The following is a 16,382-nucleotide window of genomic DNA, read 5'->3' on the forward strand; positions in this document are numbered from 1 at the left end:
CGAGCTAGTCCAGAATAGTTCAGCAGTATGCAAGTGCAGCACAACTCGAAGGGGACTCGAAAGCTGTTTCCATTTCATTATACGGCATTTTCATCTCATCTCCATCGTGAGCAGCACCTAAAAGCGCCGGGAGGTCCTAAGCTGAGCTCGAAGGTTGAGCCGCACTATGGTACTTTGCCACGTTATCAATGCCATCCATTTTCAGGGGACTTCCAACATTGAAGGCTCTGTCACCACAGCACAATGTCAAAACCTTCAGTACCACAGCGACAGTGCATGCCCACAGCTCACAAATAACACCACGTCAGCTAAGAAGCAGGTTCTGGATACCACAAGCCACAATCAAGCAGCAAAATGAAGGCGTTCCTTATGGAAGGCAGCTGCTTGTCCGAGCTGGCTACTTTCGCCAAGCATATTCGGGTATCTTTCACATGCTACCGTTGGGTTTGAGAGTCCAATCAAAGGTCGAGGCATTGGTCGACAAGCATATGCAGTCATTGGGAGCATCCAAAGTCTCACTCTCTTCTATCTCCTCGCAGAAGCTGTGGGACCGCACTGGTAGACTGAACAAGGGATCGGAGTTTTTCAAATTCAAGGATCGGAGACATGCCGATTGGTTACTCGCGCCAACTCACGAGGAAGAGATCACGGCTCTCGTCCAGGATCTAATACATGCGCCAGGCCATCTGCCTATCCGACTATACCAAGTCTCAAGGAAATACCGAGATGAGAGACGACCCCGTGGTGGATTACTGCGCGGCAGAGAATTTATCATGAAGGATCTTTACACTTTCGATAGCACGGAAGCCGATGCTCATGCAACATATGCTGATGTTCGGAAGGCCTACAGTAATCTCTTCGATGAGTTGAAGCTGCCATATATCGAAGCGAGGGCCGATTCCGGAAACATGGGCGGTGATCTGAGTCACGAGTTTCATTTTCCTAGTAATCTTGGTGAGGATGATATTATTACCTGCACGAATTGCGATTATGCGAAGAACGAAGAATTTGTCCCCAGCTTCAAGACCGTACAGCAGGCGGTCGAGGCAGATGCTCAAGTTACTGGGGACACAACCAGTCACGGCCCCTCGAATCTCGTATCGCAGTCGTTCCTGAGTAAGGATCGAAAGTGCTTCATCAAAGCTTACGCTAGTACGGAGGCCGCTTCGTCCAACACCGCATCCATCAATCCGTTCGCGGTCAAAGAATGCTTCGATGACCAGGTAGAAGTCGACACAGGTGTCGAAGATCCTATAGCGTTGTTCAATGCTCGGATCGAGTCTGGTGAGAATCAAGCACAACTCAAAGTATACTACGTCTTCGATCAGCTTATCAATAACGATGTGGTCCAGCGTCAAATACACGAAGACAAGAAGTGGTTACATGAGAACAAGTTAAGGGCCTTCGCTGTCAAGATCGCTGACAGTTCTGCTTCCCAGAGCATCCTGTTGAAGAAGCGAGATGGTGATCCGTGTCCGCAATGCGAAATCCAGAAAGGCGGAGGAAAGCTAAAAGTGACAAAAGCGATAGAAGTGGGCCATACCTTCCACCTTGGCGACAGGTACAGCTCGAAGCTCGATTTGCTAGTACCCACTGCCGGTCAGAAAAACGTCGACAAAAAAGGTGCGTACGTGTCAATGGGCTGCCATGGAATAGGGGTGTCTAGGCTCATTGCCGCTGTCGCTTCCGCCTTATCGGATGATAGAGGCTTGATCTGGCCTCGAGTGGTGGCTCCTTTCGAGGTCTTAGTCGTGGTCAACACGAAGCAGAAGGACATGGCAGAGACCGTTGAGGTCGGTAACCAGATCTACGATGATTTGGCTGGCCATCCAGGCAATCCAGCTGATGTACTTATAGATGACCGGGGAGATGTTGATTATGGCTGGAAGCTGAAGGACGCTGATCTAATTGGCTATCCTGTGGTCGTTGTTGTTGGGAAGCGCTGGATGAAAAGGAAGTTTGTTGAGATCCAATGTAGGCACCTAAACGTGAAGGAAAACGAGGTATCCTTGGCAGATGCCCCGGGCCGGGTGCGACAACTTCTAGATCGGATATGAAAGCCGGACTGGACAAGAAGGAAAGTCTTACTGTGGCCTCGGAGCCCTTCAATAGCCACCGAACGTGACTGCTAGGAGGGCGTCAATGTGCTAGCTTCCCATCAAGGAAATATCCCATCAGCTATGCTCTCGACGTCGGCAATTGAGCGAGAAGTTCTGACGAGGTCGACTCATTGGGCGCAAAGTATGTTCACACCTGTTCCGAAATCAGCTCAGACCCAGTTCCTTCATACACATACCTCATCTTGGGCTGTGACAGCTATATGACTGTGTTGTTTCAGATTCTGCTTGTGGACCAACGTCACTGTGCTTTACCCAGCATATTTCTGGAAGACAATCTTGCCAGTATACGAAGCTCTACCATAAGATCTACCTACCACTTATCGATCTGATCGGCCTTGAGCTCAAGCAGGCACAGGCTGACGTCTTTCAGTAGACGTCGGTCGGCCTTCCATTCAAGCAGGTACACTGTGACATATCTTAGCAGAAGCCGCTTACTGACACAAGCAGAAATCATGCAGAACACCCAACTCGACAGGAGCGCTGCAGCGTCTCCCGACGCAAACATCTCAACCCACAAGGTCTTCCTCGACGATCCAACGCAGATCTATTGCATAACCGAACCCTCGTGCGTCAAGCAAGATGCCACGATCGGCATCGGTACCCTCCAGGTCGTTGGTGTCTACACTTCTCTCAAGACAGCAAACAGCGCAGCACTCGTGTACGCTATGGAGCACATGCATGCTCGTGCCGTGAAGGAAGATCCTAAAGCCAGTGCCAAGGTCATACACGATGGGAGCAGAGCCGTGTGGACTGTTGACTGGAGCGCACGCCGGACTATCATCGTTGTCCACACCACGAAGTTGTCTTCTACTGTCTGTGAGGCAATGATGACTGTGCCGATTGGTCTCGATAAGTGATTGATGGGCTATATGTCTGGCCAGGAGCAGAGTGGCGACAGTTACGGGCGGTCGTGGAGGATGCTACTGGAAGAGGGTAGTGCATACGCGATGTTCGTAGTATGCACAACGAGAAAAGCACCGTCAGGGATGATGCTGACAAGATGATCGAAAAGGTGAACGCGATTACTGACGCGGACTGATACTGATGGGAATGCTCGAGGAGGCACGAGAACAAACGCGTTTATTAGCCAAGCATTTGCATCCTTCAAGCCTTGAAGCGTTTCAACCGATGATAAGCTGCGTCCCGGGCGGGAAAGCAAGAGGGCGGATAGGCCTAGAAGCGAACATACGTTTCTGGCGTATTCCGAACTTGTCGAGAAAGAGAGCGGCGATCGCCCTGATTGGACCTTCACCAACAAGCGCAGAAGCTTTCTGCCTCGAACTTCTGCAATATGACCACTAAACTATCTAACTCCCACACATGCACAAACACAAACACAGATCAACCATCCACCCACCATGCCACGTATCACCGATCTATCCACCGAGATCCTCCAGCTCATCTTCCAACACCTCTACGAATATTGTACCCATCTCCTCGAGAAAGACGAAGATCTCACAGAACGCGACTTGAACTTCACTAACGTGATCAACGTCTGCAAAGGATGGCGCAACATAGTCATCGACACGCCCTTCTTCGACGAGAAAGGACGAGAACAAGCTTTCGATCTACACAAGGGCTACTTCGTGAATTGTTTGGAGGGAAAGTCCAAGCTGGCAAATACTCGGTACAAGCCAAAGGGGTACATTCGATATGCGCCGTCGGCTATTGTCATTTCCGACGATGAGGATGAAGGGAACACGGATGACGACTGCATCTGGATTTCTGATTAGGGATGAGTGAGCCAGTGTAACGACTCACTGTTGCTCAGAGTGACCGTTCCCTGTGAGCTAACACATCTCACTTCGTGCAGACACAGAAGAGGTCACCAATGTCCGCATCGTCCCTTCTTCGTCTCAGAGCTCATGACTAGCAGGAGCACCCCAGCATAATCATCTTACTGCATCTCAATTCAACTCAATTCAACTCACCTTGAACCTCGACCCAAAGTCCCAAAGCAAGTAAGTCCACACTTATACGCCAGGTTCATCACCCACTAACAACGTTCCTCAAACAGTCCACCATGGCTCCAATTACCTCCCTCCCACCCGAACTCCTCCTCCTCATCTTCAAGCACATATACAGAAGCAGCTGGCCTAAAAATCCCCACATCACATGGCGATCCAGATACCGCTACATCGTTGGAACCACCTTACTAGCTATTGCCAACGTCTGTCAAAGATGGCAACACATCATGCTAGATAGCAAGTTCATTGAAGGTCACTGGCAGTGCGAATTTGTGCGGAAAAACCGTGGAGTGCAATATCGGATGGTGTGGGTCAGCTAGACGGAGGCAGGAAATCTTAGCTCGGTGCTATTTGCGCAGTACGGTATAAGGGTGGAGCGCATTGCTATCAGATGACATGAACCGCGCAGCACACGAGAATACCTGAGACAAGGCATGGACAAAAGGTCGGCAACGACCATATGATAACTTATCAAAGCTGCAGCAGCAGGATGAATGGCAAGTACAACTTTTGAAAGCGCGGCCGCTCTGCCATGAAACATCCCCAAAAGTCCAGATCATTAAATCAGCTCTTTCTAAGAATATGTGTGCTCCGAAGCAACGACAATAGGCTACAGTGTCAAGTCGACGACGTGAACAGAAGTCGTCGACGACCATGCAATAACACTGGTATCCCACGACAGCCCACCCACTACAGACCACCTGCGCCAATGACTTTACATCACAAGAGAAGAATCTTCTAAAGCGTGAATGCCATTTCGACCCATCGTCTCATACTCATTGACTAAAGCGCTCTTCTAGCTTCCCCGTTTCACGACACCCAGCCACCCATCAGTCAACAACACGACTCACCAACCTCCAACCCAACCCCATACCACATACCCCCTCGTCGGCACTCTAGCAACCGTACCTCAATCGCCACCGCAAGAGAAAACGACCACCGAGATGGAATCTCCAGAGTCCAAACTTTGTTCTATCCTGCAGCGCCGCGCCACCGACACGAGCGGGCACATGCGAGCAGTACCCCCATCCTCAGACTCGAGTCGACAAATGCAACGCAATGCCATTCCCGCTTCTTGGTCAATAAGTCCAGCCGAAAGTGTCAGCTTACTGGCGCTCCGTACTATCCTCCCCCATCTACACTACCAAAACCAAACCTAATAAAACCAAACCTAACTTCTCCCTCGACCTACCACAGATACACAGCAACGGCCCAATGCCCACCAGCTACACATTCTACCACAGCACCACACCATTGCAAACAACCAATCTACACTGCATCGGCGCACTCAGCGAGAACACAGTCCGGTTGTCAGCTAGCATCGATGGTGAGCTCGTTCCGTTAGAGTGCACCACGCGTATTTCGTACACGCGGGTATTCCGTACACATAAGCATAATATATATTATTCTATTCATTAACGTACACGATTATTATTGCTTACTATCGCCTTAATACGTCGTTCTAGACGCTAGCGAGTTAGCCTATCTAGCTGTACCTTAAACACAGGGGGGCTACTAGTCGTCTAGTAGCTTAATTTCCTCCTCGGTACCTTCCTACGTAGCTAAGTAATCTTTATACGTTATAATAATCTTATTATTAGTCTTCTTTAAACGCTTATATATACTAGTAATCTATTACTTCTTATCTCTCTCTCTATACTAGTAGAGTTACTAGTAAAGCGTTATAACCGTTACTTTAAGCTTAGATATATAGTAGTCTAATTTAATAATAGTAAGCTAATAACTCTTAGAAATAATACGGCGTAAGCTATTTATTATTAGCTACTACTTTAGCTTTTTCTTTAGTATACGAACCTCTATAGACTTACTAAGTATTAAAGTGTCACGAATAGCACGTGACATAGGATAGGTACATAGATGCGTTGCGTATGCGATTCTTCCGCTTCTTATAAGCGTTAAATCGCTGTCGCCCCTATAGGTAAATAGAGTATTTAGCTACTAATAGTAATAGAGTCGTCCCGAGATCCTAACATAAAGGGGGTATAAAGGGTAGTAGTTAATTCAGTTTATTATTATAAATTAGCGTATTAATATTAGGCGGATATAAATATAACTATTACTAGCTAGACTTAATATACTTCTTAAATATCGCGATATATCGTATCTCTATATATAATTAAATAAACTTAGCTCTACTAAGCTATTCTAGGCTACTAGGATCCTAATACTATAGTCTCTATACGTATATAGTCTTTATTATAGTAACGGGCTATCGACTAAGTAGCTAGTAGAGGTAAGAGGTATATAGAAGTAGCTATATAATTTTAATATTATTTTTATTAACTAAGTACTATATACGGCTAGTATAATATAACGAATAAGTATTAATATATAATACTCTCGTTTCCTCTCCCTCTTAAAATTCCTTTAGTAAGAAGATCTACTTAAACTACTTATTCTTATACTCGTTTATAACCTACCCCTTTTAGCTAAAGCCTTAGTAAAAGTTAGAATACTCGGTAGTAAATAGAAACTAATAATTGTATAATTAGAGTAGCTATATGCCTTAGTATACTACTAATAATCGAATATACTTATTAATTATAGAAATATACTTAAGAACGCTTATTTATTAAGTATTACCTAATATAACTAATATAGGCGAAGGTCTCTCTCTATTCTAAATATAATTTTTAAACGCGTAATAATTTATTTTAGCTCCGATTTAGTTAGTATTTTATATATCTTAATTATTAATCTCTAAGCTAGCTAGCTATAATTATATAGTATTAAACTATACGCGAATTAAGACTAAGTAACTTATAGAGATCCGCTTTATCTTAAGATATTAATTTCTCTTTAAATAAAGCTCTAGGTAACGCTTAATAAAAGTTATTAACTAATTTACACTAAGGGAACGAAACTTAGATTCTAAGTTATAGTTTTCGCGAGTAAGTAGATCTACGATCGCGCGTACTTCTAGGTAATAAAGTAGTCGAAGTTATTACTAGAGAACTAGAATATACTATACTAGTACTCGTTCTTATTATATTATAAGTTTTATGTTAATATAGAGGTTATTAGCGTAAGATAGCTTACTATAGATCGCGTCTAATACGCTTAAGGTAGGTATATTAAACTTAATACCGGCTTTACGAAAGGTTGTACTAGGATTTAAGTAATAGTATAGTTTCGCCTACTAAATACGTTACGCTTTTAATCGCGTAGTTATTATTAATAAAATTAGATGGTTATTAATGATCTAAGTTAAGTGTTATAGTATATTAATACGACGCGACATATATACGAAAATCACGTGTATACGAAATACGCGTAGTGCACTCTACCCTATTAGACGGATAGGGATATGGCGCTAAAGTATCATATTTTCCGTGTTTGAGTCCTTCTTGATTAAAGTCTCATTGAAGTTAACCTGATGCAGTGAACGGGATGTATAAAGGGACCGTCGTCTAGAAACGTGTTCCGCCAAGTTCTCGTACTGCATACAGTGCGGACGGGCATATTGTACTGTATTTCGGGCATGGGAGAGAACTCATCTAGGTAGGTATATTCGACGGAGGCTGACAGAGTTTCTGCTCCTGGTCGACAAAGTGTGTGCGTACACGAAAGCACATAGCAACATGGCCAGCGGCTCATGCCTGTGAACCATGGTCCTAGGGGAACCTATCTGTCTCATCCAAGTGATGGCAGAATCAACGAAAGCCTGTAGCATTTAGCAGCCGGTCACGTGGCCCTATGGTTTCAGATATGATGGCCCTCGCACGCAGAGGATCACGATATTCCTATGGTATGAGGCTTGAAAGGCTAATGCTTGGGTTGTTCGCTTGCTTGTTTGCTTGCTGTGCTCTCTCGCAATATCTAACGCTACGATAAAAAATACCCGCCCTCTCATCATGGCATGCAGCAGGCTGCCACAACCAATAACCATGCATTTCATCGTATACACGTAATTCGTCGTGGTACCCTATCATCCCATGGTCATTCACGTCAGACGCCCGGCAAGGACTTCAGCAGCGCCATCATCCCTTCATCACCATGGATTGTGCTCTCAACAGCGTTGTGGCACCAGCCAATCCATTCGGATGGACCTCAGTGACGGCCAAGGACGGTGCACTCGGCAACGCCGAAGTCGGAAAAGCCTCACCACCTTCGTGTTCTTGTTCTGACCTCAGTCCACCTTGGGCAATGACCCTTAACCACTTCCCCGTTTCCCAATCGTTTGCAACAACATCAGCAGAACTTTTCGACTTAGGCACGAAGCCCGCCGTCTCCGATGCTCTCGCGTACCCTGGAACCCAAAAGGGCAAAACATCCTAAGCATCAACCCCCGCCGCAATCATCTTCACCAACGTCGCATGCTCCCTCTGCATGAACTCCATGTACGTCTTCCAACTCATCAGATCAGTATCACTACCAGCGGCATTAGCACTGGGGAACTTCTTCGCGAGCTCCAACGACGCCCGGACAACTGCCGAGTTAGCTTCGTTGATCTTCTCGATTTCTTGCTTGACTGCATTCTCTTTCGGCTTCTGCTCGAGGACTTTCTTGAATTGTTCGGCGAGGCTCGGGAGGCGGCGCTTTGTCTCCTCGGGGTCGAGGTTTGAGAGGCGACTGAGCATCAAGTTGCAGAGTGTACGGATGTCGTGGTCGTCGCTTTCGCCGTCGACGACGCGGTCGAAGAGCGAAGGGAGGCTTAGGAAGGGGAGTGCTCGTGGTGTTTCCATGAGGGTGTAGAGGGTGGCGTATGCTGATTTTCTGAGGTCGAGCCCTGAGTCTTCTTGATGGGTGAAGGGGCCAATTCGGACGGTCTTGATAAGTTCTTTCTTGATATGAGTGTCTGCGAGGACGACAGGGAGGAGTTCGGTGAGGTTGGGTAGGACGAGTTCGGGCTTGTTCTGAATTGCTGCGGTGAGAGTTGTGATTGCGAGGCGACGGTTGCCTAGGTCTGGATCGCTCAGCATCTTCTTGACCAATGGCACAATCGTTCGTGAGAGAGCGGCATCGTAAGTACTGCTTGTGTTGCTAAGTGTGAATCGGAATGCTGAGATCACAATGCCTCGTTGCGATGCTTTGGGGTCATCTAGAGCTTGGTGAAGTGCTTGTAGATACTTGGTAGGATCGAGTAGCAGGACACGTCCAATACATTCTGCACCAACAGCTTGGTTGTCCTCAGCGGCTGCTACCGCAAACAATCTTGTCCACATATCTTGAGTGTACGGGGCAATGCTACTGGCCGAGTGATCAGTGTGCTGCAGAATCTCCTTGAGAGAATGCATGTAGAGATATTGCTGAGTAGCTTCTCCACCAAGTCCCTGAAGGATCACAGGCATGTACTGCTGTATGTCACCAGAGCTGGCACTACCAAGCGCAACGGCTGCAGACAGGCGGACTTTGTCTGACTTAGATTGAAGACTCTGGATGAAGATATTCATGTCGAAAGGCGGTTTGGCGCTCATCCTCAAGCCGATCTCACCCAAAACTGTGAGTGCGAGACAAGCGGAGTTATCGTCCTTGTTCACAACCTCGCCAATGAACGCGTCAATTGACACAGGTAGACCATTACCGCCATGAACCATGAGAGTGCCGATAGCACGACCTAGCGTGTTGGTGTCACCATTGGTCCCAACAGCCAAAAGCCCAGTCATCAGAGGTGGGCCCAAACCTTGCTCACCGATGACTTTGACAACAAGCAGGTACGCTTTGAGCGGTGGACCCTCCAGACGAGCTTGAGCCAGTCGACATAAGGCTTCCACGACTGATGGGTTGACAAGTGTCTGTGCATTTGTGGGTATGATCTTCGACAGAATGACCAAGGCAGGTGTGAGCAGGTGTAGATCGTCGGGACGGATAACGGTCATGAGTTGAGCTTGCAGTGTTGAAATCGTATCGGTGCCATACTGCGATGCAGTTACTGTATTGAGAGCCAGATATTGCAATGCCTCCAGCGATGCAGCTCGTAAAGACCGATCAGCTTTTCTGAGTTGATTCGAAAGTTCGATTGACACGTCCTGCACCCAAGCAGACCCAATTGCATCTTGAGCTGTAGCTGCCTCGGCGATAAGTCCAATCGCTTGCGCACTCTCTAGTCTCGTGGTCTCGTTCTTGAGTCGGTCATCGAGCACACCAAGGGCCTTGGCACGAGCCTCAGGAGAAAGAAGGGTTGTGCCCGACGTTCTTGATATCAGTACACCGAAGACTTGTATGGCACGATGTCGGACCTCCAGATCTGCGTTGACATTATTTACAGGAACAAGAGTTACCTGATATAGCTTTTCAAGGTGGATAGCATGATCCTGGCTGGTAGCCGGTAGCCGCGGAGGCGACAGGGCTTTGGCAAACTGTTCTATTGTTGCTAGAGTCGCTGTCGATACCTTGTAATTTCGATCGCTGACAAGGCTGGTGACTGAAGGGATAAGAGCAATGACAAAGGGCAACAGAACAGTGCTCTCGTTGGTCTCAGTGATGATGCTGATGAGAGACAATGTCTCTATCTGAAGGCTGGCAGCAGTAGCAGTTGAGCCAGCGGCGTTTGTAGAGCCACTACCAGCTGTGGATGTCATTGCATCGGCGAATGGATCCTCGAGCTGTTGTAGGTGGTCTGCCAAGGCACCATTTCGTGACTCTGCGATGGCTTTCAGCATTAGCATTGCAGATTGTTTCAGAGCGACACTAGCTTTCTTCCACAATTTGACGGTAGCTGAGATAATTCTTGGAACATACGATGCGAGTTCTGCTTGTGCTCCAATGGCTGGTGAGGGTGGTGATACAGGAGGGCTGGCTCGGCTATGAACAAGGCCGCGAAGGTCGACATCGTCAATACTGACATTGCTGTCTTGCCGCTTTCGCTTGTGGCTGCTTGGAGCAGAGGATGTACCATTTATGGCTTGGTTTGTGTGCGATACGGATATTGCTGAGGCCTTACGAATGAGGGTAGTCGTAGCAGCAATGACCTCCATGCGTACGCCATCTTCTCGTTCTTTGCTTAGCCTTGAGAGCAATGTAGGAGCAACGGTCTTGATCAGGCCCTCCTGGTCTGCAGGTGAGCTGATGGAAATGATGGTCAGAAGCACTTTGGCAGCATATCTCCTCACTTTCCAACTTAGATCTTCGACGTCTCCGAATGCGTCGTCATCGTCAAGCTCAGCATATTCATCGTCGTCATCCATAGGCTCCTCGGTAAATTCGTCATCGCTCTGAGCATCCTGAGTGCCACCCATCTCCTCATCGTCTTCTGCATCTACGACGTTCGGATCATACTTGATGTACCTCAGGGCGGCTTGAGTTGTGTTATCCCAGTGTGGCTGCATTTCTGTAGGACATGAGGCTAGCAGAGACTCGAGTGTGACCAGAGTTGCCTCTCGTAGCTCTTCGACTTCTGGGTCAGTCTCAAACTCGTCGTCGGAGCCTGCTGCAGTGGCGTCCAACTCGTCTTCGCTCAATACTGCTAGCACAAGCGGCACTAGCACGTTCAAGTACGATCCGATCTGGGAAGGTATGGCTCGGGCCAGAGCGCCAACTGTAGAGATCAGGTAGCGTCGGTGGTTAACCGGCAGCTGCGAGTCCTGTAGATGCCTAGCCACAAAGTCGACCAATTCTGTGAGCTGTGCTGGTTTGTAGTAGGAGACAATGGCGCTGATGCCTACCAAGGCCCGCTTCTTGACAACACCGTTGGCTTTTGGGCTGCCTATAATGTTCATCATAGCCGACACCAGGGCAGCCAATTCCTCGCTACGGAGCATAGAGCCATAAGAGCGCACAGCTTCGATTGCCACATCCACGGCCTCAGCACTGAAGTTCTTGTTCTTTTGCTGTTGTAACAAGCCCGGGGCAAGATCTGGCGGCTGCTTGCCTGCTGGAATCGGGACATGGCCGACAAGTCGTGGGACGAGGACTTTGCTGACAGCGGAGAAAGCATCTTTGATATCTCTTTCTGAATTGGCGGCTCCTGGTCTGGGAAGTGAACCAACCAATATCCTTAGAGCCGTCATGGGCACTGATACATCCATGTCTTTTGTGGTGAGTTCGGTGATCTTGTCAATGTAGGGAGCGACATAATCGTTGGGTGTTCGAGAGGCCAGTGGACCGACACTGCGCAGACAGTTAGTGAAGAGTCGATGCCGAGACCTGATATTGACCTACCACTTGAGGGCCTGGTTGACACAATCGCCATGGCTGTCGGTAAGAGACTTGATGATCTTGTCAATGACTCGGGCGGCTGCATGGGTATCAGTGCGCAAAGACTCGGAGCCTGGAGAGTTCAGAATAGCAGTCAGATCATTCAACTGCATGAATCGAATGTCTGGATCTGGGTCATCCAGCTTGGGGAGGAGGTTCGCAATACCCTGCATGGCTGAGGCTCTATCTCGTGCCATGTTGGGAAGCGATACCAGGAGGAGCAGGTTATGTAGAGAGAACGTAGAAAGGACAATTGCAGGTAAGCGTGATCATAAAAAGAATGCAATGCTCTGTTGTCCTGGTGTAAATGCACTGATGCAGTGACAAGGCAGAGGTGCATGTAGCGGGGCTGATGCCTGGTTTTCAGTTACGTCCAGGGCTCGCCAGGTGGTGAAAGAAGCATTAAGAAATCATTGTCAATATTTCTTGTCGATAAGATCTGCACCAGCACTTTCTCACCAGTCTCCAGTCCAATGAGGACTGAGGGAAAACACAGTGAAGGTGTTGTACCTGCATGAATGGTGAAGGCGACCGGCGAATAAGCTGGGGAAGGAGCGGACAGGGATGTTTAGGAAGATGCTTCCTTTGCGGCGGATCATTATGACGATACAGCGAAAGCACAATTGAAGCTCGATTTCGTTTAGCTTCGACTTTATGCTTTCACTACCGCGCATCATACCACTCCTCGTACTGTCACTGCGGTTGCTTGTCACACATCTTTCTTTCTCGTGACCATAACACCCTTTGTCTACATTAACTTTACTGTACAGGTCGACGATATGACGATAGCTCGAGCTTCAGCCGCGCCGGCTGCCCTTGGACGGACGGTCTTCCGAAGAGCAGCGACCCAGACTCGAAATCAAGCTTGGAGACAAATTGGTCGAAGGCATTATGCTTCCGAACATGGCGGCGGTCAGAAGAGCAGCGAGCTTCCATGGTACATCCAACGTTCGAGCTATACGCAGAGCAGTAGCTAACTCCGCTCAGGATGATCGGTTCCGTTGGTCTCACTGTTCCAGCTGCTGTTTGGTTGTTTGGTCAGGGTCCGCAAAAGACTCCTCACGGTCCAGGCGAAGCGAACGAGGAAAGAGCTGAGGAGATAGGAGAGAAGGAGGACAATGGTGAAGAAGGTGAAGACGCTAAGCAAGATGCTGGCTCCGACGAGAGCGCCGATGAAAGCTCAGATGAGAAGTCTAGCGATGATTCTGGCGATGACTCGAAGGCCGAGTCCAAGGACGAGAGTAAAGATGAGAGCAAGGATGAGAGTCAAGACGAGGGCAAGGATGAATCCAAGGATGAGGGCAAGGACGACTCGAAAGATGATTCTAAGGACGAGTCCAAGAGTGACTCCGATAGTAAGGGTGCCGACGGCAAGCCCGAGCGCAAATATTCTGACGATGGCTACGAACTTCCAGGCCCCAATGCTCCGGGTCAAATCAACCACAAGCCGAGCAGTGGTAAGGGACCTGGAGAGCAACAGAAGGGCCCTCACAAGCCTCAAGAGCGGCAGGGCGAGAAAGACGTGAGTGCCCGGAACACAACTATACGTCCATCGTACTAATTCGAAACAGGCCCATCACGATACTTCAGGTGCCCAAAACCCATACATCACTCAGAACAAGGAGGAAAAGAGTAAGAAGGGTCAAGGCATCACAGAGACTGCTAAGATCCACGGCACTGTCGACACAAGTCGTCCGACAAGGTAAACTTTCGCATCGTATCGAGTTTCATAGTTACTCAGTACCGCCATCCACTACCTCATCCCTAACCACCCATATCAATGTGACTTCATTCGCTAATTGCCATCTTCTAGGGGACCACAAAGCGACCCAGGTACAAGAGATTAGGTTGCTCCTCGGATAGCCTTTTGAGCAGGATATTATGCTTTGACAGCGGGCAATTAGGGAGGAAAATTGAGAAGTTTATTGGCTGTCCTCATACGGGAAGTCTGAGTGGAGAGCCTCTTCACCCGCGATTGCACATAAACATGCAGAGCAGGGAGGCAGGACGGGTTAGAGGAGTGCTCGTGATGGAATGATTATTGAAGACAAATGGAAACACTTCAAGAGCCTCCTATTCAATACCTAGGTACGAAACGGCTCTGCCAAGTAAATTTCCGTGCACCTCCGAAAAGCGGCCACCGCGGCACCCGCCATCTGTCCATATCTCGCGTGCCATGCTCGTGTTTGCATGTGAAATAATCCCTTCCATATCTTGCGTGTCAATCAAACGAGTCCACCCGCTTCTCTACCTGTGACGCAGCGAACTGCAGAATACCAGCAACAACAATCCTGTCCCTTTGTTAGGTCGCAGTAGCACTACAGAACGCCTAACGCTTAGCACAAGCTTCGCGTGTCTCGATCCTTCCTTCGCTTTTACAACCTACGAAGATGGGTCGAGCTCGAGGTTCAAGCAACTTGGGCGCCGACCCTCCTGGTGATACTGGCGCACCGGCACTCTCAACCTCACACCACAGACCAGATACCCCCTCAACCTCCCACGATGAAAGGGAACAGAAAGAGAAATTAGCAAAACCACATTCGAAACGGCGCAAAGCAAAATCATTCTTTCGCCGATGGAAGACAATCTCCCTCAGACATACTTGGGTCAACCCACTCATCATTGTCCTCACCATCCTCGGCGCATACTTCGCCAACCCTGGGCCGCAAAACCCCCTATATAAAGCAATAGTCTTGTCTTACAATGAAGGTCCAGCTTACCCCGGTGGTCCAAACCGATATGGCAAAGGAAGGGCAGATATCGCATTTGTCTCTTTCTACACCATCGTCCTATCCTTCACAAGAGAGTTCCTGATGCAAAGACTAATCAGACCAATGGCCATCTCCTGCGGCATCACAAAACGCGCAAAGCAGTCCAGATTCATGGAACAAGTCTACACAGCAATCTACTTTGCCGTCTTCGGTCCATTCGGCCTCTACGTGATGCGCAACGCAGAAGGCGGAAGGTTATGGTACTTCGCTACAACCTCCATGTTCGAGGGTTTCCCCCACCGATCCCACGACGGCATCTTCAAAGCATATTACCTCCTTCAAGCGTCGTACTGGCTGCAACAGGCCATCGTCCTCCTCCTGCAACTCGAGAAACCGCGCAAGGACTTCAAAGAACTAGTCCTTCACCACGTCGTCACTCTCGCCCTGATCGGCCTAAGCTACAGATTCCACTTCATGATGATGGGGATAGCAGTGTTTATTACGCACGACATATCCGATTTCTTCCTCGCGACATCAAAGACGCTGAACTACCTCGACAGCTTCATCGTGGGGCCCTACTTCGCTACATTCGCATGTGTCTGGATCTACATGCGCCATTACATCAACCTGCACATCCTGTACGCTACACTAACCGAGTTCGCGACAGTGGGCCCTTACGAACTGAATTGGGAAACGGAACAATACAAATGCTGGATATCGCAAGTTATTACCTTTGCGCTGTTGGCATCGCTGCAGGCTGTTAATCTGTTCTGGCTGTACCTCATAGTGAGGATTGCGAAGAATTATGTTTTCAACACTAATTGGGTTGATGAACGGAGTGATGATGAGGAGACGGAAGAGGAGGGAGCTCAGGATCAGAAGAAGATTAACGCTGATGCGAAGAAGGCGCTGGAGAATGGCGTGACGAAGCAGAATGGCGGGCCGACGGTGTTGGTCAATGGGGAGCCTGTCGAATCACAGCCTAAGCCTGAGGGTGTCAAGGCGAGGAGGAGTCCGAGGAAGGCAGGATGAGTGAGTGGTGTATGTTGGTATGAATCGCGGTATCTGCCCTTCTTGTTACTAGACTTATTTTCCGATCGCAGATCTGATCGCACCTATTATTTAGTAATCGGACCCCTTCAGAGTTATGATTTCCTCCGCTGCCGTCACCAGCGGCCGGAATCCGGGAGTTCAGCCTGCTTCAAGCTCGCAAGGTAAGGCATCACGCACGCTCCGCCCGGTCTGGACCGTATCAAGACTCTTCGTCTTCAGATACGCGACCATTCTGCCGACTGACTGGCTAACTGACCTACAACTTGAACACCGCCCGACCACGCCTTCCCCCTGAATGAGATTCTTCCCTCTATGCCATCAGTAACCCACCGGCGGAGTGCTCCTGCGCCCATCCCGTTCTTCTCTGCCTTCAT

The 16,382-nt window shown here is 48.6% G+C and overlaps 6 protein-coding genes across 6 annotated transcripts; 5 read left to right on the plus strand and 1 right to left on the minus strand.

The window, feature by feature from the left end:
* Window positions 1-188: 188 nt before the first annotated feature.
* PMZ80_008586 (uncharacterized protein) lies at window positions 189-2,057 on the plus strand (the record flags this gene model as incomplete). Its single annotated transcript, XM_064876985.1, has 1 exon — window positions 189-2,057. One exon carries the CDS (start codon window positions 189-191, stop codon window positions 2,055-2,057), a length of 1,869 nt encoding a protein of 622 aa, XP_064727372.1.
* Window positions 2,058-2,572: 515 nt separating this feature from the next.
* Window positions 2,573-2,977, plus strand: PMZ80_008587 (uncharacterized protein; the record flags this gene model as incomplete). The annotated part of the gene is made up of 1 exon (XM_064876986.1): window positions 2,573-2,977. The coding sequence occupies one exon, from the start codon at window positions 2,573-2,575 to the stop codon at window positions 2,975-2,977; it is 405 nt and encodes a 134-aa protein (XP_064727373.1).
* A 501-nt stretch (window positions 2,978-3,478) lies between these two features.
* PMZ80_008588 (uncharacterized protein) lies at window positions 3,479-3,853 on the plus strand (the record flags this gene model as incomplete). Its single annotated transcript, XM_064876987.1, has 1 exon — window positions 3,479-3,853. The coding sequence occupies one exon, from the start codon at window positions 3,479-3,481 to the stop codon at window positions 3,851-3,853; it is 375 nt and encodes a 124-aa protein (XP_064727374.1).
* A 4,529-nt stretch (window positions 3,854-8,382) lies between these two features.
* Window positions 8,383-12,441, minus strand: PMZ80_008589 (uncharacterized protein; the record flags this gene model as incomplete). Its single annotated transcript, XM_064876988.1, has 2 exons — window positions 8,383-12,157; window positions 12,209-12,441. 2 exons carry the CDS (start codon window positions 12,439-12,441, stop codon window positions 8,383-8,385), a joined length of 4,008 nt encoding a protein of 1,335 aa, XP_064727375.1.
* A 582-nt stretch (window positions 12,442-13,023) lies between these two features.
* Window positions 13,024-13,950, plus strand: PMZ80_008590 (uncharacterized protein; the record flags this gene model as incomplete). Its single annotated transcript, XM_064876989.1, has 3 exons — window positions 13,024-13,181; window positions 13,232-13,766; window positions 13,816-13,950. The coding sequence occupies 3 exons, from the start codon at window positions 13,024-13,026 to the stop codon at window positions 13,948-13,950; spliced, it is 828 nt and encodes a 275-aa protein (XP_064727376.1).
* Window positions 13,951-14,634: 684 nt separating this feature from the next.
* LAG1 (sphingosine N-acyltransferase lag1) lies at window positions 14,635-15,987 on the plus strand (the record flags this gene model as incomplete). Its single annotated transcript, XM_064876990.1, has 1 exon — window positions 14,635-15,987. The coding sequence occupies one exon, from the start codon at window positions 14,635-14,637 to the stop codon at window positions 15,985-15,987; it is 1,353 nt and encodes a 450-aa protein (XP_064727377.1).
* Window positions 15,988-16,382: the final 395 nt, after the last annotated feature.

Source organism: Knufia obscura (genome assembly GCF_036327395.1).
Source record: "Knufia obscura strain CCFEE 5817 isolate CBS 148926 chromosome Unknown scaffold_11, whole genome shotgun sequence".
In the NCBI taxonomy this organism is placed as follows: domain Eukaryota; kingdom Fungi; phylum Ascomycota; class Eurotiomycetes; order Chaetothyriales; family Trichomeriaceae; genus Knufia; species Knufia obscura.